At 50.0% G+C, this 23,080-nt stretch overlaps 6 protein-coding genes across 6 annotated transcripts; 3 read left to right on the forward strand and 3 right to left on the reverse strand.

The window, feature by feature from the left end:
- Nucleotides 1-39: 39 nt before the first annotated feature.
- LTR64_006539 (uncharacterized protein) lies at nt 40-7,668 on the forward strand (the record flags this gene model as incomplete). The annotated part of the gene is made up of 2 exons (XM_064900869.1): nt 40-1,363; nt 1,421-7,668. The coding sequence occupies 2 exons, from the start codon at nt 40-42 to the stop codon at nt 7,666-7,668; spliced, it is 7,572 nt and encodes a 2,523-aa protein (XP_064751945.1).
- Nucleotides 7,669-8,662: 994 nt separating this feature from the next.
- HOL1 (Major facilitator superfamily transporter) lies at nt 8,663-10,459 on the reverse strand (the record flags this gene model as incomplete). The annotated part of the gene is made up of 2 exons (XM_064900870.1): nt 8,663-10,020; nt 10,069-10,459. The coding sequence occupies 2 exons, from the start codon at nt 10,457-10,459 to the stop codon at nt 8,663-8,665; spliced, it is 1,749 nt and encodes a 582-aa protein (XP_064751946.1).
- A 435-nt stretch (nt 10,460-10,894) lies between these two features.
- LTR64_006541 (uncharacterized protein) lies at nt 10,895-11,818 on the reverse strand (the record flags this gene model as incomplete). Its single annotated transcript, XM_064900871.1, has 2 exons — nt 10,895-10,941; nt 10,996-11,818. The coding sequence occupies 2 exons, from the start codon at nt 11,816-11,818 to the stop codon at nt 10,895-10,897; spliced, it is 870 nt and encodes a 289-aa protein (XP_064751947.1).
- A 719-nt stretch (nt 11,819-12,537) lies between these two features.
- Nucleotides 12,538-13,587, forward strand: LTR64_006542 (uncharacterized protein; the record flags this gene model as incomplete). Its single annotated transcript, XM_064900872.1, has 1 exon — nt 12,538-13,587. The coding sequence occupies one exon, from the start codon at nt 12,538-12,540 to the stop codon at nt 13,585-13,587; it is 1,050 nt and encodes a 349-aa protein (XP_064751948.1).
- A 2,047-nt stretch (nt 13,588-15,634) lies between these two features.
- Nucleotides 15,635-18,106, reverse strand: LTR64_006543 (uncharacterized protein; the record flags this gene model as incomplete). Its single annotated transcript, XM_064900873.1, has 1 exon — nt 15,635-18,106. The coding sequence occupies one exon, from the start codon at nt 18,104-18,106 to the stop codon at nt 15,635-15,637; it is 2,472 nt and encodes an 823-aa protein (XP_064751949.1).
- Nucleotides 18,107-18,512: 406 nt separating this feature from the next.
- Nucleotides 18,513-22,955, forward strand: LTR64_006544 (uncharacterized protein; the record flags this gene model as incomplete). Its single annotated transcript, XM_064900874.1, has 2 exons — nt 18,513-22,541; nt 22,629-22,955. 2 exons carry the CDS (start codon nt 18,513-18,515, stop codon nt 22,953-22,955), a joined length of 4,356 nt encoding a protein of 1,451 aa, XP_064751950.1.
- Between the last annotated feature and the right edge of the window lie 125 nt (nt 22,956-23,080).

Genomic DNA, 23,080 nt, shown 5'->3' on the forward strand with positions numbered 1-23,080 from the left:
CAGGAGTCCGACTTGCAGCTTCTTCAAGGTTCCGATCTTATGACTTCCGATACCCTCACTTCTCCCTCCAGTCCCTCTGTGTCGACTTCGACAGGGAGACGCATTCGAGTGAGGCCTATCAAGCGGTCTTCACTGTCACAAGGAGCAGGCCTTCCGTCCCATCCAACTGAGGACAACGACAACGATTGGGTATCTCCGTTCACGTTACCTCCTTTACCTATCTCGAGGAAACAGCGCAGTCGACTAGATCGATCACCAGAAGACCAATTACACAACCGATCTGGTAGTAGTGCCTATTACGCAGCTGTCTGGGGTTCACCGTACGCTACACCAAGCCCGAACCAGTCACCTGCCCTCCGCGTGAACAGGAACAGGAGTTTCGACCTTGAAGTATCTCCATTAGCTTCGAGGAAATCAGACCCCAATCTACCTTCTTCGAAACACTTCCGACAACAATCACTACCGACGCAAGATTCGACCAAGCCTACGGATCTGCCCACGTCCCCAACTCCGATCGAGACCCAAGGAAACTCTCAGAGACGGAATTGGCTTAGTGAATCCGAAGACAGTGGTAGTGAGTTCGGTCCCACGACCCAGACTCCTACACAGAGACAGCATAGGAAGAGGCGGTCTGTACCGTTGAGTGCCCGAAGCCATCACATTCAAGAGAGCGTTGACACTATTACACCAGAGACCTTCAATGGTACTTCTAGCATAGAACTCAACCTGGAAGCACAGAACAACCTACTTACAATGGCTACTTCTCAAACAAATTCGCCCGTCTCAGCGGAGGAGAAGCCTCTTCCAAGTCTCCCCGATGCCGTCGCAGCAAAGAGTGATGAAGACCAAGTCCAACCCCGACCGAACCTTCCTCCGCCTGTGCAATCATTTCAGCGACTCAAGAAGAAGGTGCCTTGGAAGGGAAAGTCCTGTCTGATCGCGATGCCGCCTACTGATCGAGACGAGGCTGGTCTGCCTCCAATATTGACAGCGCAGGAGAAACAAGAGCGATTACAAAAGTGGATTGATGCAGGTTATCCTGTACATGGCTTTACTCTAGACAGTTGGTCGTTATCTGTTTCAGAAACTGGGAGTGCTAGCAGGTCTACCTTTCCGGATCCTATTGACATGGAACATGAGCGCAGGAACAATCCAGCTAGTGTCCAAATACCCGATCAAGATGAGTGGCTGGCCTGGGTTGATTACCTGAAGGAAGAGAAACTGCGTGCTCTTGGTGTTACTCCGAGCACCACTGAAGCACCACCATCGACTATGTCGCCATTCTCCTCCACAATGAGCCGTGTCTCCTCGACCTATCCTGGCATTGTCCCATCTCCCCCAGTTCCAACCATGTCAGCCACGAGTATGCGACCCCAAATGTCACACAGCCCGTTCTCTCCTTCGTTGAGTGTCCCACCAGGAATGAACTTTCCGGGTCTACCCCAGAGAAGTACTCCCGGTTTCGACGGCGGCCGGCCTATGCACGGTTACAATCAATCCATGGCTGTTCCTGGAATGGGTAATCGAAGTGCATCACCTTTTGCTCTTCCCACAACACAACAAGGCATGTATGGAGCTAACCTCCGCTCCCTTGATGGACAATTCGCCCCGAGACAACCATGGACCCCTGGCCACGTACAGAACATGCAGAGCATGGCAAATCTTCGTTCGCCGGTCCACCCGTCCCTGCAGGATTTTCGACGTGGATTCTCACCAAGCTTTCAAATACATCCCGCGCAAAGACAGCAGCAAGATGCCCAGGCACGAATGGCAAGCCATCAGAGGCAGATGTCAATGTTTCCCTACCGCGCTATGTCTACCGAGCAGGTTTCTCAGTTACCTCTTACACCCAAACCCGCATCACCTGAGCGTGAGCCACCTGAGATCATGCAGCCTACTCCTCGCAGCCATCGCCACAACCTGAGTGCCGCTCTTGAGAAGGGAGTGACCGAATCCGTTACTGTAGCCGCTGCAGACTTGTCAAAGGTTATGAATGCTAAACCTGAGAATATTGATGAGGAAGAGCGAGTTGACGAAGAACAAGAGGAAGGCGAGGTTGAAGGAGAGGCAGCACAGGAAGAGCTTCCAATATTGCATAGGCCAGAGACTTTGAAAGACTCCGAGGAGAAGGACGAAATTGAAACAAATCCAAGCATTGCAGGCACTCCTATGCTGCTGGACGATCAGAATCCATTCGCCAACCTTCACCAGTTCCCCCTGCCTCGGCAGTCTCCCGCGACAACGACGACGACTTCAGCATATAGACATTCTGCCCAACCATCCTTAAGCAAGCTTAATGTGCAGGCAAAGGAGTTTAGTCCAGTCAAGCCAACCTTCCCAACCCCAGCCAACCCCTTCGACTTTGATGGTAATGCATTTGATTCACGAAGTTCCAGTCCCAGGAAATCTGGCCTCCCTGGTCCGAAATCGGGTCACAAACACAATCCCTCTTCTCTGGGATTAAACGTCGACGCTCCAGCCTTCGAACCTTCCTTCGCACCTGTCGCGACCAAGCTAAACGGCCATGAGCAAAATTTACCTCTTGCATCCACACGATCTGTTGACGCAGCCTCTCACGAGCCTCCTGCGATAGTATCCGCACCATCTGCTGGCCAAAGAATTGACTCGGTACCATCAACCTTCAGTTTCACTGCTGGTAACAAGTCCGAACATAACACGCCTGCAAAGTCGACTTTCGATCCTAGGTCGTCCCAAACGTCAACATTTAGCTTTGGCTCAACCGCTTTCAACGTCGAGGCCCCAGAGTTCAAGCCATCTGGAGACTATACACCTGAGAAACTCAGCCAACATAGTAGTGTACTTTTTGGCGATGTCATGGTCGACCCGTCCTCGAAGTCGGAGAGAAGAAACAAGGCTTTGGTCACAGAGAAGCCAAGATCCAGGGAAGGCAGTGCGGCGGTGGAAGTAGAAGAACGTTTTGGAGAAGACGGCAGAGCTGAGGCACCCACTGAGCGTGCAAAGAGGGCAAGAACGTTTGGCAAGAGTGACGAAGAGGTGACATTTGCTGATTCAGCACCTTTTGCGTCTTTAGCGAACGAAGGGGATCTCGAGCAACCAAAGGTGCTTGCGGATGATGTGGTGCAACCCGACGAAACAGCTGAAGCTGATTCTGAAACTGACAGTGTACTTCAAGATGTATCCGAGCCTGTCGAAGCTGCTAGCGACAGCGAGGCTGTGGCAAAGGCCTCGAAACTGACAGCCAGTTCTGATACTGAGGTTCAGCCCGAGAAGTCATCTGGAAACCCCGCTCAGGATGTGTCAGAGGATGATCAGAAAGCAGGCGCTGCCATCAGGGAAACGTCCGCAGGCGATCCTGAGCATCAGACTACAGAAGACGATAGTGCTCCAGTTAAGGGACCTGGTCATGATGAAAGCCAGACGACCGGAGAGCCAAGTACTGCGATGGGGAATGTCACTGTGGCGAAAGAGAGTCAAGAATCGGTGTTACGCGTGATCGATGCATCTTTGCCTATCCATGGCAATGAGGCAGAGGAGGAGGCATCTGCGGCTGTTTACGAATCATCACCACTCGGCAAAGCGATGTCTCCCACGATCACAGAACAATGTGAACAGAATTCCGAACCAGCTATAGACGTCGTCAGTGATCACGAAATTGACCATGGGAGAACGTCCGCTGCAAAGGCTGTAGACTCTGAACTAAAAAGTGCGTCCGATGCTCCTGTCTTACAAACAGCACAGCCGGGTCTTAGAGAGTCGAAGTTCAATCTCTCTGCAACTGCCCTGCCATTCGAGGTCAATCCTGCTGCACAAGAATTTGTCCCCAAACTGCAAGCAGTCGTGGTGCCAACGGCATCAACAGCAACAATACCTAAGAAGGCAGGATTGATGGCGTCAAGATTCGCATCTTCTCCTCCACGTTCTGCACCTAAAGGAGAGGAAGGTAGAGGCGAGGAAGAGGTGAGAATGGTGAACAGAAACTCTTCACCACCACAAGAAATTTTTGGACAATCAGGAATTGAAGTTTCTGGTGATGACCAGGCTGTTGTAACAGGAGTAGCTGAGCATACATCTACCATGTCTGAAACCAATGACGGCCATATAGACACCAGGAACGGTTCACAAGATGTTATTGACACATTAGAGGAGTACAAAGAAGAGAACTCGAGATCGAATTCCATGGTCTCACGCGAAGGTGACATGTCTCTTGACGAGATCAACGCCGTGATGAAACAATTCGAAGACAATCCAGATCTTGGCGTGATACGCGAGGATTCGCCTGTTGAGCCAACTCCACTCATTGACATGAGACATCCCCAGCAACTTCGGAGTGATGCACCGAGCCCAAGTCCGAACAGAAAACTCGATGGACCATTCAACCTTAGCCCAGTAAGGCCTCCTCGAGGTCTTGGCTTCGAGATTTCAGGTGTGCACCAACTCAATTATGGAGGTGATGGCGACGTGAGTGATTGGAATGCTGCCCTTTCACCGGGCCAGCAAGAAAAGCTTGAAGCGCGTGCTCACTTCTTTGACGACCACGTTTACGATCTGGTAGACAACACTCTTGAGAGTCGACTCGCACCTCTGGAGAGGGCTTTGCAGAGCATTCAGACGTCTGTTCAACAGGTCAGCAACAGGACGAGACATAGTCGACGTAGTGCTTCTACCAACAATAAGGACTCCGACGCTGATGACGAGGATGACTACGATGCCTACGAGGGTTATTCCCATTACAGGTCACAATCTCCTCGAAAGCATGATCGTCGTCAAGAAAGGCTCAAAGCTGCTGTACTGGAAGCAATGACCGCTGCACACAGCTTGACAGCAGCACCGCTTCCCAGCGCCGTGTCCATTGAGGGAATGTTAAGTGAGGTGAAAGAGCTCGTACAGAGAACGACAATCCAACCACAACCGCCAAGTCTCGACCTTGGTAGCATTCAAGAAATATTGCTTGAGTTGAGAACACTCGCACAGCAGCAGCCACAGGTACATGAGCTCGGTCTGGACGAGCTTGCTCATGCAGTCACTGAGATAAAGGTTTTGACACAACAACGTGCTACTGAACCACAGCTCGACTTGCAATCAATGCAGGCAACTTTGACGGAAATCAAGCAGATGGCCTCACAACAGTATGTTCTTCCTGCAGTTGATATTTCCGCAATTCAACAAAGTCTAGCTGAACTCAAAGTGCTCTCCGAAAACAAGCATAAAGAGCAGCCGAACGAGCTTAGAATTCTCCTCGAAGATGTCATTGCATCACATCCTCGACTCAGAGGATCACGCGCAGAGCAGGACCACGACTCATCCCAAAAGCTGCAAACAAAGGTCAACGACCTTGAAGCAATGCTCAGAGTTGCGGAGAAGCAAGCTAACGGTGAAGTTTGCTTAAGACGGGAGGCTGAGGAAGCGAACGAGGCGTTGCAACGTCAATTAAACGAAGCTCGGGATCAAGCTGCTCTGCAAAAGGAAGCATTAGATCAAATGCAGAAGAGTCTGGAAATCGCGGTGCAAGAAAAGCAGGAATACCGTGGTATGGATGCTGAATTGAGGAATATCCGCCTCAACAACGAGGCTCTCAAGGAGACTCTGGACGAATATCGAATCTCTACTGAGCAGCTCAGGGAGACGCTGAATACTGAGCGAGGTCGTAATGATGACCTCGCCTGTGCACTGCAGAATGCTCGTCAACAACATAAGAACCAGATGGAATCGCGAGACGTGCTTCGAGATCAAGCTACTCGTCTTCAGGAGCGTATGAATGCTGTCATGCAGGACATTCATCATGACGAAGCTGAATGGCGGAAACGAGAGCACGACCTTCTGACTAAGAACCAGCTGTTGCAGGCCTCCCTTGATCACGAGACAAACAGACGTGCGAGAATGGAGCTTGAGGCTGAGAGAATGAACAAGGAGCATAGAGAGAGCCTTCAGTACCGGTCGCGACACGAGACTGCCCAGGAAGAAGTCACAAGGCTTGCTGCTATCATTATCGGCCTGCAAACTGAGAACAAGAAGCATCAGGATGCCGCTCATCACTCGCTACGGGAGCTTGAGTTCCGTAAAGAGAAGGATGATGAAGTCGTTGCCTCTCGAACTGCTACTCTGCAAGCTGAACTAGATGCCGCAAGAAACGCTCTGCAAAATTTGCAGTCAGATCAGGATGCTAGGATTGCACGGCTCCAAGGACAACTTGACAATGCCGCAATTGAGCTACTGCAGGACAAAGCTAGGCACGAATCTAATCTCGGCCAGATGTTCGAGAACCACAATCGCACAGTAGCAAAGGCTAACAAGGACCACGCTGACGAGCTAGACCATAAGCTAGCTTTGCATGAAGAGAAGCTCGTTCAATTGAGGAATCAGCACAGCAGAGATATGAACAATGCAGCTGAAGATCGCAAGATACTTGAAGATAGATATATCGGAAAGCTTGAGCTCAGCAACGACAAGATAGAACACCTGGAAGCGAAAGTTCGGAACTTGGAGGAACGTCTCGAGATAGCAAATCAGGCTGCTCGTGCTGCGGTAGCTGCAGCCACAAAGGGAGTTAACCTGCCAACTCCAGCACCGGGTGTTATCGCAAGTCCTCCACACGGCGCTAGTCTTTCATTAGCTAAGGGAATGGATCTACCTGAGAAAATTTCCCCACAAGCATTGCGCGAGACGATACTGGTATTGCAAGATCAATTGCAAAATCGAGAACAGAAAATCGACAAGCTCGAAGCTCAACTTCTGGCCATCGACAAAGATGCACCCGCTAAAGTGAAAGAACGCGATACTGAAATTGTCATGCTACGAGAGCTGCTTGATGTGCGTATTGACGATTTGCAAGAGCTTGTCGCCACTCTAGAGAAGCCAGATTACAGCCAAGCTGCCGTCAAAGACGCCGCAATCAGACTGAAGACACAAATTAAAATGGAGCAGCAATTGAAGGAAAGAGCTATTACAGGAGCGAACATGGCTGCCAACCTTCCCGCCTCACTGACTTCGGGTCTGGTAAATTTGACTCAAAGTCCCCGTGCTATGGTAGCAGCTGCAGCATGGGGCAATTGGCGCAAAGTTCGAGATTCTGGTGTTGGCTCTGCAGTCAGCGACTTTGCAAGCAATATCGGATCACAGACGCCATCTCGATCAAGCTCTACTCCCGCGACTCTTTTGACCAGTATGATGACTCCACCAACTACGAACAAATCGCCGGGCACAAACTCCCGTCCTTCTGCTGCCAGACCTCTGGCTGCAGCAGCTTCTGCTAGGAATGTGACTGGACCTGGTCCTCCATCAGCTGGTGCGCGACCTCTACGAGCTTTCAGCTCCCAGCCTAGAACTCTTTCAAGTGCGCGACCATTAGGCCGACGAGACACGAACGAGTCTACCTCGGGAAGTTTAGGGTCAGTAGCTCGTGAACCATCGAGCACAAAGGTTGAGCCGCCTTCCACGCCCTTGCAGTTAGCGACAGGAAGTGACTTTGGAGATGACGTGGACGAAGACGCTAGTCCTCTCGATGGCAAAGAGAGAGCCTTCGACGCTGATGTGATCGATGAGCTTCCGAAGCATGAAGGAAGATCGTCGACAGTCAGTAGTCCTAAAAAGTTGAGACTGTCGAGCGGCAAGCTAGACAGTCCTGGAACCTGGAAGGCTACAGCTGCCTCGGACCGCGGTGAATACGTCGAAGTCGTTGAAGAGGAATAGAGAGCTCGAAGCATCTTCCTTCAAGACCTGTAACGAGCTCAACGAAGTTTCCAGCATAGCAAGCCAGGGTCATTGCATGAAGGAGGCAACTTGAGTGACGTTTTTCGCAACCACGCATCTACAATCACACACACCCGCCTACCATCGACCCGCAAACACACAAGTTGTATATAAGGACGCAGGCTCGTCCTAATCCCGTTTCATATGTTAGTCATATTTTCGCCCTGTCGATCTTTTGAGCAAGATGTGTTGCAAGTTTGATCATCACTTCAGCGAGCATACCGGGTACACAGGTGCAAGCACGTACATGTACAGGACAGAGTTGGAAATTGATGTATAGACTGCTTTACTGCGAGACCGTGATTCAGAGAGTGATACCCCTATGCATGCGATGCGATGCGATATTCTTGGTTTATAGCGAGCGAGAAAGAGAAGGAGGAGGAGACATGGAGGTAGAACGAGGTGAGGTGAGGTATAGTAGCTCACCTTCAAGACTACGCATATAATCTATCGCAGCTGATAGTACGTAGAGGACAGATGAGAACTTGTACAGAAATTGGTCATATCCCAACACCGACGATACTCTTTTCTTCTTGTTTTGTCGCTCTGCTTGTAGTAAGTGGACGGTCTTACGGATTGTTCCATTGATCTGAGCAGGACGTGGATCGACTGGAATTTTATTCGTCGACTGTTCCTCAGCGAAACTCATTGTCTGTCGGTGCCGCGAAGAATGCCTGGAGAGCATGCCTGGAAATAAGTTTAGGCATGCCTAATCGACGCAGTCTAGGTGTTGAGCCACGAAAATTTAAAGGGGGGTAATTACTGTAAGCAACCCCTTCGAATTATATCAATTATTGTGTAGCTGAGAATGCGATTAATCATTACACCAATTGATTGATCAAAGACCGACTGCCGCAAGGCTCAGTTCAACATAGAAGGTTCACAAAGTCTCAAGATGTATTGTATAGTCCTACAAATCCAGAAGCATGCCGACTCATTTCGAGAGCCCATCTCTCAACTCAAGGAACTTCACGTACCGGTTCCTCGTCCACCTTCTCGCCCTCTTGCCATAGAGAATCATGGGCAGGCTGGACCCCATGACTAAGAAGCTGATCACGCTGAGCTCGATGAAGCAGTTCCGCAAACTTGAATTGAGCCAGTAACTCGCTACAAAGGTGAAAATCATGGCGAGGGTGTTGTTGATGGTCGCGACACCTACCATACCTTCGAGGATCATGTCAGGATAGGAGTCTGCGAGATATGTGATTGACAAATCTCCAGCGCAGCCATAGCCGAATCCGATGAAGCCAAGACCAAGGTATGGTACAGGCCAACTCCAGCCTTCGCCTGATCCGATGCCGAAGATCAACATGCCAGTGGGGAAGATGAGAAAGCAGAGGAACATGAGATAGAGACGATACTCAGCCTCCATAATACCTTTGTTGCGCTTGGTCATCCAGATAAGGAATTTGTCGCTGCCGTAACCACCATATAAAGCCCCAATGATACTGCCTATTAGACAAGGAATATTCATGTTACCGACTTCTGTGTTGGTGTAGTTCCAGGGTGGACCATACCAGTAGTCTTCCTCTACTGTGAGATAGAAGGTCAAACATACATTCTGCAAGCCCCACTGAAGACCAGCAAACCAGACAGCTGGAAACGAAAACACTCTCATAGTATGCCATAGTCGGTTCACGAATTGCTTCGCACCAAAGTCGCGCAGGTTATGCGCTTTGGTAATGACTTGAATCCGTTGCCAGTAAGTCTTCTTGCGTGAGAAGGAAACGGAATGGCGATTGCGGTCAATCTCGGAGGAATGACGGTCCTCGTGAAAGCGCCGTCCATTCTTTGTTCCACCTATCTCGTTAGAACCTCTGACGGATTCGTCGTTGACCATAGTCGGCTGTTCAGTATCAGCACTTTTGCCGTCTGAAGCATGCTGGAGTGTCTTCTCAGGCATCAAATCACCACTCAAGCGACGACGATCATCAATATTGGTGATGAACCGATCCCGTTGGAATTCAGTCTCTTCCAGACCAAAGAACAGCACCACGAAAGTACCGGCACTGATAATAGCACCCCAGTAGCCGATCCAACGCCAGCCAAGAGTACTTGCGGAGATTTGATTGCCAACCAATGGTCCGACGTATGTGCCTATAGCAGTCGCGAGGGTATAGAGACCGAGGGTGGAACCGTTTTGATGCTCGAACCAGATGTCCAGAAGAGAGAGTTGAACCGCAGCCTCTCCTACAGATTCCGAAGCGCCTACAAAGAGCTGACTCCAAACGGTATCTCCTGTGTTTCTTATGCTGCCGTACCAAGTGTTGCCAATAACACCCCAGATCATGCCTTGATTCTGTCAGAAATCTCGAGGTTGATAGTGCCAATATAGCTTACCTATAAGGTATAGGATTCGTCTGCCGTATAGATGGACGGCAGGCGAGCTCAACAAACACCAGTACCCTATACCAATGAACAGGACGCCCGCACCGGTATTGAAGACGTCGTAGCTGATGCCATACTCTTCGTTGACACCATCTGCACCCGAGCCTGCAACATTTGAGGTCGCAGCCGTCATGCCAACGACGAAAAGAACAAGAAATGAGTGCCAGATCTTGCGCCATGGTTTCCAATTGAGCGGATCATTGGGCGACTCTGTCGGTTGAGGAACGAGCACGATATCGCCATGCTTCAGAAGTCGTTCATCGCCAGGCAAGTTTTGACCATGTTCGTCAAACAGTCGTCGCGTGCCTGGAATAACTTCATCATACGACACAGGTGTAGCCATAATGAATATGCTGTGGACCCAAATACAAACAGAGACAAGGATATAATGTGTATAGCTACAGAAAATACATAAGGCGACGCCTCCAGCGTCGTTAATGTCAGCAAGAGAACATTTCGTGGGTGTATGGACAACGATGCAAAGGAAACATCTGCCCACCAGCAGTCTGTAAAGTCTTTATCGCAAAGAAGCAACGGGTAAGCGCGAGTGGAAGACCCGCACATGCTGTTTAGCGTGCTGGCAGCCCATCAGGATTGGACAAATCCAGATTCGGAGGCGTGGCTGCCACTGCGGACCATTTCAAAAGTACCCAATGGCACGAGGAACAAGCATGGATCCTGATAAGCGATCGACAGAGCACTTCTGAAGAGACCGAAATGGTCGAGTGCGCTTTGTTGTTCGCGTCGCAAGTGGCGAGTATCGCGTATGATAGCTTGATCAGGCAGTCATGGTACTTGTGTAATCTGCCGATAATTCGTCCTCAACTAGGACGACATCGTTCAGTGACATTGTAACGAATGCACAGTCAGTACACCTACGTGCGACAATCTCTTCTGCGACTCGAATGTTGGCTTCGGGAAATCCTTCGTCCCTAAGTGATTGGTAGTATGCTGCGACCAGAGTCAGACCTAGTTCCACGATATCGATGTTTTTGTCAGTAATAGCAGGTGAGGGTCGAATAGCCCACACCAACGACAAAGGAGGGTCCCCAATTTCAAGGCCGGGTTGCACATGAGGACTGATGAGGGCACCATTATTGGGTCTATGAAGCATGATCGCTATAGCACCTGCTTTTGCATGAATTAATGCACGTTGCGTTGCGTTCGTCTTACGATTTTCATCGTCTCCATGATTGGGCGGCTCTGTCTCAAACAACTCGAAAGGTACTGTACGCTGCGCAGCATCCGCTGTGGCCACAGCCAACGTCAGAGTGTGAAGCAGCTCGGCCATGTCCTGTCTGCGATTCTTTTCACGTACATAGATGTATTGCACGTAGGGAACCGCATACTTGTTGCCAGCCAGTAGCAGTACCGAAAATTGAGCAGCACCGATTGCTTTACCCTCGTAGTCTCGAATGCCGATGATTCGGTAGGGTGCTAAGTTCTGACGACATCCAGCGAATTCTTTCTGCAGACGTTCAACGATGAGGCTTGATCTTTCGCGTTCTCCCTGATGTGGGAACATGGCAGTGTAGAGCTCATCATAGAGCTGTGAGAAGTCTTCAGCGGAAACCAGCTCGATTAGACCAATCTTCGGTAAAGCGCTTTCTGCCAATCTAGATGGTGAAACTCGGCTGTATCTCTGGATGTCTATGCCTGAAAGGTGATTCGCGAGTCTTTTGGAAAGCTTTGAAGCCAACATTTCGAAGCCTGGATCTATTGAAAGTAGTATTTATCTGGCGCTCAGTCGATAGCCCTTTTGTCTGCTGAAGCCATCAGCGCCGAGCAAACATCGAGGGTACCATTGTCAATGGGTTTGTGTCAGGAAGCCAGTTCCACAGGTATACGGATAGCTACAGAAACATGAATCCAACACATTCTCCGGAACGGGATGATTGATCTTTCAGAAAGTATCACCGAACCTGATCTCAATTGGGTTTGCACCTACTGATGCATTCAAGTAAAACCAGAGGCTCGAATTCAAGTCCGGGAACATCCGAACAGGACTCTACGAGGCTTGCCAAGGCTGGTTCCTGCATTCTCGCTTTTCTCACCGTCATCGAATCATCTGTTCCAGGACGATCGTTTCCAAAGCTTCGGAGCCATGATCCACTGTTGAGCTTTTGTAAATATCTTCGTCAATCATAGAAAGTTCCTGACACTATCACATGAAAAATGACTCGAATATTGGTGAAGGCGAGGGTGGCGCCTCGGTCCCAAGTGTTATCTTATGTGTTTGTAGAAGGTAAGAGATTGTTGGTCTACTGATTCGATATATAGTCCTTCGCTTCGCCTTCGCCTTGACTGATTTGCTTGCCTACTAATCACTTGTATTGCACTAACTTTGTCCTGCTCTTTCACAACTTATATCAGCTAGGAAACACATAGCGCAATTCGTATTGCTTGGGTTGTTACACCAGCATGGCACAACCACAAGTTCACGATACACCTTCCAAGTCGCAGCTTGAACAGGTCGCTCAAGCAGTCAGAGACCTACTCCATCAACCGGAGTACGATGACGGCTCAGCTGGACCAGTACTTGTTCGATTAGCATGGCACTCCGCAGGCACATACTGTAGTGCCACCAACACCGGCGGCTCCAATGGCGCGGGCATGCGTTACGAGAAAGAAGGTGGCGACGAAGCCAATGCTGGTCTGCAACACGCGAGAGCCTTCCTCGAGCCTATCAAGAAGCGATTTCCATTCATAACGTATGCGGATCTGTGGACACTGGCAGCTGTAGTAGCAGTAAAAGAAATGGGTGGACCATCAATCAAGTGGCGCGGAGGCAGAACAGATTTTACAGACGACAACAAAGTTCCACCACGAGGCAGACTCCCTGACGGCTCGAAGGGTGCAGACCATCTACGACATATTTTCTATAGAATGGGCTTCAATGATCAGGAGATTGTTGCTTTGTCCGGTGCCCACAATCTCGGACGATGTCACAGCGACCGATCAGGTTTCGAGGGCAAATGGGTCAACAACCCCACCAGATTCTCAAATACCTACTACAAGATGCTCCTAGTCAATGATTGGAAGAGGAAGAAACTAGACAATGGAAAGGAACAATTCGTCTATGTTGACGAGGATCTTGCGGAAGAGAACGAGGATGGTGAAGCTAGCGAAGAACCTGAAGAGCTCATGATGCTGCCAACCGATATCGCGCTCATTCAAGACCTGTCGTTCAGACCCTGGGTCGAACTGTACGCCGAGCATAAAGACATCTTCTTCGATCACTTTTCGAAGGTGTTTGCTAAGCTACTTGAGCTGGGCATCAGAAGAGACAAGAATGGCAATATCGTCAATGAAGAGAATCAGCATGATGGCTACAAGAGTGCACCTAAGAAGAGTGATGCAGCCACTGCAGCTGAGAAGGATCAGAACAAAGGTCAAGTTGGTCATGAAGCTAAGCCACTCAAGGACGATAATGAGAAGATGAGGAGACGGAGACAGGGTGCAAAGTTGTGAGTCCTTCACAATGAGTTGGCCTGAACGGATGTAAAGCGCTGGAGTTTTTTTTGATTTCTTATACACATAGAAATGATACCCCAACTAGAGCAAAAGACATAGAGTTATAGATTGTAATGGTATTGATGGGATGCCATACCTTCTGATGTTTAGAACGTGTGTGCTTGTCGTAGTCTTTCTTCTAAAATTGCTGGGGAGAGGGCACGGGTGTAGCTTTGCGAACGCGTCAGTCTGAGTGAGTGAGCGAGCGTAGTCACGTTACGTAAACACCTTCACCAACGATCTGGAGAACACGATTAGCCGAGCTTCGATCTGGCCATCATTCCGGATCGTCTCTTTTACATTGGTAGCTTTATAACAATCAATGCTGTATACGAAGCTTCTATTTTCTTTAGAGACGCGCAAGCTTGATTTCTCCTGTTCTGCTAACGATTACGCCTGATCATTGTCACACAGGCTGTCGATATCCATCGAGCTCAATTCATGGCCAAGGATGACCCACCACTTCCCATCCCAGAACACTCCCACAACACCACCACATCATCATCGTCATCATCATCTGACCCAGACTGTCCCTTCTGCACCATAACCCAAACATACCAACCAATCTCACCCCTAACCACCCACTCCCCATCCTGGAACCCCGACCACCTCTCCCCACCAACCTACGTCCTCCTCTCCACTCCCCATGCAATCGCCTTCCTCGACATCGCCCCCCTAACCCGCGGCCACGTCCTCCTCGCCCCGCGCCACCACCGCATCAAAGTCGGCGATTTAACGTCCATCGAAGCCGCGGAGATAGGTCGCGTGCTCCCCGTCGTCGCACGCGCCGTTCTTGGCGCCGCATACCCGGACATTCCGCACCATGAAGTTGATTATAACGTCGTGCAGAATAACGGGCCGGGGGCGGCGCAGGTGATTCCGCATGTGCATTTCCATGTTATTCCGAGGCCGCCGTTGGATTATAGGCCTTCGATTGAGGGAGGGGGGAGTGAGAGGGCAAAGGGGAGGAGGTATGTGGCTGCTAAGGTGCCGACAGGATTGAAGGCGAGTTATGTTCAATTTGGCAGGGGGCAGAGGCATGAGCTTGATGAGGAGGATGCGGCGGTTTTGGTAGGAGAGATGAGGGAGAGGTTGAGAGAGGAGTGGGTGAGGGAGTTTGGGAGGGGAGATGATGTGCCGGCGAGGAAAGAGACGAAGTTGTGAGAGCTGATGGGAATGTTTTTTTCTTTTTGGAGTAAGTAGTGGATTGGTAGGCACGCCATTCTCCTATTCCTGGTCTGCAAGAAGTTGGAGATATTGGGTCGTTTAGCAGGCAGGCCACAACTACCACAGATACAGCGTCCCATCAACTGAAATCAGCCACAGCCATGTCGATAACACGATCCTGCCTCAAGACATGCCGGATGTATCGACCGCCTGCTTGTCTACTCACAGAATTCGAAAGGGTATTGAGTTGAGCACAACAGAGCCCTCATGGATATGTCGCAGGCCACAAAATGTCTGCTGAAACGGCTCTTGCCGAGGCTGACCAGTACGTATAACAGCAGAATCCTAGCCAGCCAGTGACCAGTTCCAACCGGGATCTCGAGAAAGTGAATCACACGCGAACAGTCAGGGTAGGGCCGCCCAAAGAGGCAAAGGTTAACAATACAGAGGCGACGGGCGATGTACAAAAAATGTGGGCAAACAGCTTTAATGTGCCTTCTACGTGCTGGCAGAGATTTGAGTGGTGGCAATACGGGTCCAGAGGTATTGGGACTTAATGACCTTAGTCTGCACAATCGTTAAAACAATAGCGACATAAGACTCGAGCTTAAGTGGCACAAAGCTCGAGAGAGAAACTAAAAGTTCAATCTACAGGTACAGTCTCAAAGGATAACCAAAGGATAACCAGCCTATCGTGCCGGACAAAGGAGCACATGGCCGATGTGCAAAGCCACGAACCAGAGTATCAGGAAGGCAAAAGGACTGTTTGTTACTCTCAAATTGATCTGTTCAATGTCGAACATACACCAAAATGTCGATATTCAAAGCTATCCACTACCTATCTCTGCCTTCCACCACCTGGGCCATTTCTCGCCCGTGGTCCTGCTACGCCGGCTCCACTAAAGTCATTCCCCAAAGATAGACCACCTAAACCACGAGCAATATTCGAAGCGGGTCTTCGTGGGTTGCTTCTACTGCCGCTAGGACTATTCTGCCAGTCGAAAGTCCTGTTGTCGTTCTTGGGTGTTCTCCAGCCTGGGGCTGTGGAGGTCGTCTGGATCGAACTGATACTACTTATTGATTCATCCGAGTCACGTTTGCGGACCGAGTTCGTGTTATCCATATAGGAGAACGGCTGAGGCTGGGAATGTCTCTGAGCTGGGAATGGTGGTGCGTGACCCAATTGCTGTGTCTGTTGACTTATTGGCGACAGGCCTTGTTGAGATGGCTGTGCTGGGAACGGTAGCGGAGCCGATGAGTAGGAAATGGCAGGGTTCTCGTACATTGACGATGGTGAAGAATGTTGCTGTTGGACCTTCTGCACGCTTTGAGCCATGTGAGCAGCGGCTGCTTGAGTAACAGGAGTGCTCTGGAGCTGACAAAATCGATAAACCTCTTGCAACAGCAGGAAGCAGACAGTTCCAATAACGAATTTGTTCCATATTCGCACGTAGTTTGACCCGTCAGTCAGTATGAAGAACTGTGTGATAAATAGCAGAATTGCTTGCAGAAGTGGTACTGCCACCTCATCTGATAAGATTCGTCCGCTATGTGCAATTGTTTCGAGAACATGAACAACAGGCACAACAGCTGTGTACGGCAGGATAGTTGAGGGAGCGATGGTGGTGTCTCCATATACAAATTCGACCGAGCATAAGCTTGATGCGACGATAGCGAGTGCAACAACAGATGCACTGCAAATGACCAGCTTGAGCGACGCTTGGTTGCGGGCTGTCATCGTAGCTGGTCCAGTTTGCTCGAAACTTGACGACACATCAGAAGGAGAGCTCGGGTCGGCCTGTTGCTGGCCTGGTACAGGCTTGGGCTGCTGGTCCTGTGACTCCCACGGATCTCGAACGGAGAACATTCTGTCAAAGATGTTCTCTAGGCCGGTATCAGCCTCACGTTCATGAGCGAAAAATCTTGCAGGTGCAAAGGTAGGCTCATGTAGAGTGATAGAACCAGGCTGTTGCGATTGATCTTTGCTCTTAGAAAGACCAAAGAATCCAGGAGGGACACCCGGAGCCCTCTTCTGAGGGGGAGGTCCAGGTTGTTTCGGATTGAGTGAGCCACGCATCGGGGCAGCAGGAAACGTGCCATGAAATGGATTGGGTTGCTCGAGTTTCTGTCTGGGAATCCTGGGCTGAGGGTTGAAGGAACGATTCGATGGAGCCCAGTCCATGCTGTCATCCTCGGTAGGTGGAGGAGTCGGTGGACGCCAGGGCTCATAGGTGGGCCGTGGTGGTCCAGCTAGAGTGTCGATGGAGAATTGGGAACCCACTTGAGATGGTAAAGGTGAGTTGATCTGGTGCATAGGTGGTTGGAACTGGCCGGGGCTGACCAGAGGAGCTTGCACTTGTTGCCAGTCTACCAGAGGAGTGGTGTCGATACGAACAAGGCCGAACCAGGAGTAGAGGCCAATCATGGTAAAAAGGCCAAGGCATATAGTATGAACAGCGGGAGCATGTTGATGGATGATATTTACCTCTTTTACGAGAGTCCAAGCCGTAAAGCGAAGGGCAATGAGAAGGGATTGAGCAACGTAGTATTTCCTCAGGCCAGTCAAGCGACCTTCTTTTCCCATTAATCTATGCTGCCATTTCGGGTTCCACCAGATACAGAGTAGTCCTATGAATAGGGACCATGGCACCCAGCTCCCCGCATAGTCAGCGCACTCTCTTGTTCCCAAGGGCCGAGTCAAGCAGGAATGGAGAGAAGGACGGGTTTCGGGTTGATTTGCACTGTACTGGGAGGATACAGCATGCCACGCCAATTGCATCAACAAGCCAGTGATCTGGCCTAGACCAGCAGCAGAAATCAGCAAGCTGCGCAATTGTATTTCTGGGGTTCGCCGACGGCCATGCTTGCGGTGCATCAGTCTTCTCAAATGATCTGATTTAGCAGCATAGTTGGCTTGCTGGATGCTGAGCTGAACTCTGGGTTCACATTGAGCGCAGCATCTTGGATATCTCAAGTCCAGGTCTCTTTTAAATTCAGGTAGGGCTCTTTCGAATTCTTTGTATCTGGAATCGGTTTCCTCTGGGAGGTACTCGGCAAGGGCTTGGACGTAGAAGGCCTGGTTGGTTAGACACGTCTTACAGAAGATATCTGATTCCGACTCGATTTCATTCAGTGAGGTTCCCAATCGTGCGGCAATTGTGGCAGGCACATCGACGATATTGTTGTCGGCGTCCAGGTAGTTATCAGCTGAGCATGAATCGCAATGTACCTTGTTGTTGTCTCGTTTGGTCGTGCTGAGCCTTTTACCGCAGTAGTGGCAGTACAACCTCTTCCGCAGCGTCACCGGCATATCTATGGGGATGGTGTATGTTGCTAAGCATGATCACAGGGAAGATACAAGTGTAGCATGTACTTGCTCATCCTCTTTGCGGACCTGAAAGACGTAGCCAGCTACTAGTCACTTCTTGGTTATTCTTTGGCAGCACTGTCCACTTGCCTTGTTTCACTGGCTGCACCTTCTGTCGTTGTTTGGAACTGCTCGGAGTTACGCTAAGCATTTTTTGGTTAACACCGAGGAGTGTTTACCGAATCAAGTGCTTCTTTTCGCAACTACGCAACCAGCTGCCCAAGACGCGACGCTGTTCACCTGTGTCACTTATGGACCATACAATCATCTGTAATCTCTGTGCGTCTGATTGCGACCACCTCTATCCTCAATGATGATAGTATAGACGGCCTCATCTATTCCTACCATCATGGATTCCTCAGACACTCCTTCTCACAGCCATCTTCTCCGCTCTAAAAGAACACGAAACACGTCGACCCCCGACGAATCAGTCAAACTGCCTCTCGCGAAGAAAAGACGGTCGGCTATTCGACGAGATACCTTTGAACCTCTTACGGGGTCCAGTGTGAATGAGCTTGCTGGCCAGGCTCAGTCCGGCACGGATGTAAAAGAGCGCGGAAATGTACCCCAACCTGCACAATCCGCAGTGCGTCCTGACTCACAGACTCGAGACTTGACGTTGAGAGGAGCGAAAAAAACGGAGAAGCGGACTGAACGTGGTATTGGCTTGCTTACTCTTTCAGCCAACAATTTCTACACTGTCTCTCAACTGCCAGCACTGCCTGAACAGATACGAATCCGTCCAACTGTGCCTTACTCGTGTGTCATCTTCCCAGACAACGACTATATCCTCGCTCTCACTCATACCGATGCCTTGATCTGGTCCTACAATGCTAGCGCCTCTACTCCCACCTCGAGGGAGCTGCTCACCTTCAAATTACCCTTTCCTCCTGCCATCGCCGAAGACCCTCTACCTCTTGCTTCCTTCACTGCAAGTTCTGCCAACGGCGAACCTGGTATCGTTGTGGTTTCACCGAAATGGGGAAAAATTGTCTACTGGGAGTCGTTGACCAACGCCTCTTCACATGTGCCTAATCAATTGTCCACTGGCGTCCAAGGTTCCATTCCCGGTATGTTTCGTGGCGAACTCGTTGAACAATTGGTCCCGGCCGAGCCTGCAGGCTTCATACTCTCGCTAGCTTCTGGAAGAGTGGCTCAATTGACTATAAGAGATCAAGTGGGGAGACCTGGTATTGGTGTTCAATTCATGCGCAGATCTGCTGCACCTACCATCCGAGGTGGCATCTTCGGCAGTATCAGAAGCGTTTTTGGCGCTGATCGACGCAAAGGAACTGCAATAGTGCGACCTGGAAGAACTGCGAGGGCTCAGCGCGATGTCATAGTATGTTCTGAGGACGCCGTCATCGAGTTCTGGACCAATAATCTTCTCACTGGCAACAGCTTGTCAAAAACTCTGTCTGTCAAGGACCAGCTGCTGTCAAGTCTGCAGTCGCAGATTGAGAAGGATGACCTGCAACAGCCTGTCCACTTCAAAGTCCTGGATCTCGTTCTCACTCCATCGCCATCCCACGACTTGATTCGGCTGAGCGACACTAACTCTTGTTCGTTGGTCATTCTCGCTGCTCTTTCCTCTCAAGCTCGATCAAAGTACTACCTACTTGAAGCGACTATTGCCGACGAAACTACGCAGGTACGAGTCGTCCACCCAATCCGATGCTACGACCGTGACCTCGCTGATGAGCACGCCTTTCGTCCGAGAATATGCATTCCGCCTGCTTCGACCACAGCCTTTGTCATCTTCGAAAAGGCTATCCTCTTGTTGTCGCTGATCAAGATCTCCGAATCACCATCTTCACAACTGGTAGCCGAAAAAAGCGCGCTTCCGCTTCCATTCCAAGACTGCATTCCTCTCCAGGACAACACTATCTACAGAGTGATCAACTTTGCAGGAGAGGAGCACGAGTCTGGTCCAAGCTGTGTTCTGGCAGTTCAGGGTTTTGGCATCGTGAGAGTTGCATCTCATTTACCCAATGACGATGAAGTAGAGCTCGAGGATGTTGTCAGTCAACTTGGGGCAAAAGCTAGGCTCGAGCAAGCTGTTTTCTTCGGCACCCGGCAGCCAAATCCTCTCGATCTGAAGCGCTCCTACCGCAAAGCATACGAACAACACGAAATCACAAAGGCCATCCTCGACACGAGTCGCGAGATTGTCATGTCAACGTCCAAGCACGTCTCCAAGTCTGCCCCTTCGATCACTGATCACTTACAGCATCGCGCTCGAGTATTGCAGGATCTGGTAGAGTACTCTTTGAAGACGTATCCGGACTGTCTGGGAAGAACTGATCGCATCATGCTGCTATGGAACGCTGAAAAGATTGCTGCTGCCCAAGCCATATGGAAAATACAAGAGAGAATCCAGGCAACCTATCCAAGAAAGGACGAGAGAAACTCTATGACCCTTCTCAATTTCGCCCTGTCAGCGCTTGCCGAGAATCGCCAAAGATATCCAAATCCAGAAAAGGGTGAAACAGACCACGTAAGACATTGGCTCATCTATAGTGTTGGCTCAATAAACAGACTACTCGTTGAATTACAGGACGTTATGCATGAAATGCCCGAATACGACTACAATGATCCACGAATCGTATGTGACTACTATCTGGAAGGTACGGAAATCTGGACCACCGCGTTTCAGACGGCCTTTCGCTTTCGCGAAGACAATGCTGCAGCTTATGGTTTAGGCAATGAGACCTACGATCAAGGAATACTGAAATCTGGCTACCCTGCTAGGTTACCTCCAGCCTGGACATCTACGCACGAGCAGGTTATGCATGGCCACGACTACCTAGAAGATGTTTGCAAATTCTTGCAGGAATGGTGGGACTATCCTGCTACACAACAGAATGGATCGGCCAAATCGAAGTCAAAGAAGGTTATTACCATGCCTACGAATGCCGCCGGTAATCCCTATGACGCGCCTCCAAAGTCCTTGTTGGAAAAGCTTGCTGACAGGCTGCCAGTGCAAGCCGATCTGGTCAACAGAGTAGTGCTTGAAGAAAATATTCAACAGCGGAACATGGTCAGTGCTAGTGATGTGTCGCAGGAGCAGAAGGATCGTCAGCTCAAGGCCTTGGCTGCAGAACATCAAAAGGTCACCAACAGTACCCTTCAAGTCATAGCGAACTTCAATCGAGACGGCGCCCTGAAGTTGGCAGAAGCCAAGGGCGATACCGACCTCCTTGTCACGTTGAATATTGATCATCTTACAGCTTTGTATGATACCTTGAAAGCACACCCTGAACAACAGGAGATTGAGAAGAAGATCGAGGCTGTACAGGATCATGTTGAGACTTATTTCGAGAGGTTTGGCAACGACTGGGCATACTCCCATTTTAGTTCGTTGCTCAAGCACAGCAAACTTGGCACACTGATCGCTGAAGGACAGGCTAATGGAGGTAAAAAGCAACCATATTTGTCTCACTTTTTCGACACATGCGCTCAAGAACAAAAACGTGTCGGAAAGGTTTCCTGGATCAACAATGTTGTCGGGGAAAGCAAGTTCGATGCGGCCTTCCACACCCTCGAGACGGTGGCCAGTACTCAGGAAACCGACATTTGGTCCAAGCAGGTCGAGCTATGTCTTGCAAAACTTGCCGGTCTAGCCGCACAAGAAGCGAACGCTCCGGCCATCAATGACGTGAAAATATCCAACATCAATTACGAGCTGGAATACTTGCGAATTGTTGCCTCTCTGGCTTACCATGTCAATGCTGCTCTGTACGATGCGGTTGACGATGAAGCAGCAGTTCAGCTTGCTGTCGAACGTTTCGTGCCGAAATCAATATCATCTAGCAAGAAGGCGCAACAGACACGAAAGTACCTCTCCAAAACACTTCACAAGCTCGCCACGGATAACCTGATTTCTTTGTCCGAACTCGTCGATGCATTGACCCTCCTCAAACTAGGTCCACTTGAAGTAGAGGAGGTCGACGCAGATGTCGATGACATCACCGACCAAGAATTTCCCTACGCACTGCAAGCGATTGACCTTGCTCCTTTTCAAGAAGCCAGTCTGCAGCAGAAAGAGGTACTGAGAAAGTCTGTCTGGCGTCGCCTGCTCGTTAGAGACAGCTGGATGAACGTCAACGATACTGCTGGAAAATCAGACAAGGAGGTCAAGGAGATTATGCAGCGGACTATTTTGTTCAGAACACTACTTGACCTATACCGACGTGCGATGACGGACGATATTGAAGTACGGATTCCTTCCCTTGACGAGATATTGGAAGCGTCTGCATACCGGGATGAATCAGAACAGGCAAGCGCGTTAGAAGACGTCAAATTACTGAAGAGGTTCGTCGAGAAGGCGCGACTCAAAGAGCACTTCGCCGCATTCGTGAAGGAAGCCAAGGATGAGGTAAGAAAGTTCCAGGACAGACAAGGAGAAGAACAAGCTCAAAACCTACTTGCGGATAGGCCGGTAGTCAATGGCGACCATGCTTAGGATGTTTCGTCGTCAGTCACCACTAGATACGCAACCTACAAGCAGGGACAAGGAGCGCTTGTTAGTTCTTTGGCAGAGGTTTACACCTATCCGCAAGAACGAATTATGGACAGCATAGAGGGGGATGAGAGTTCCGTCCAGACATCTGGAGCTGAGGCTGCTGAGGACGTTGAAGACGCGTGGGAGACAACTGCCATCAGTGTTCAAGATCAGCGCGTACGGAGTCGACAGGTCAGCGTCGAGGTTTCTCTTACAACAGTTGACTCAAGAGCCATATTTGATGGCGGCTTGTTGGACGAGCCACAAGCCATTGTTGGAAGCACGTAACACAACTCGTTTGTTCGCAGAAATAGCTTCTCTCGCACCCGCGACGATGACGGCAAAGCCATTTTCATGGACGACGATGACGATAGTTATGAAAGTGTGGTGACTCAGATCGCATACACGAGTGG

This window comes from Lithohypha guttulata, assembly GCF_036872675.1.
Source record: "Lithohypha guttulata strain CCFEE 5908 chromosome Unknown scaffold_5, whole genome shotgun sequence".
NCBI lineage: Eukaryota > Fungi > Ascomycota > Eurotiomycetes > Chaetothyriales > Trichomeriaceae > Lithohypha > Lithohypha guttulata.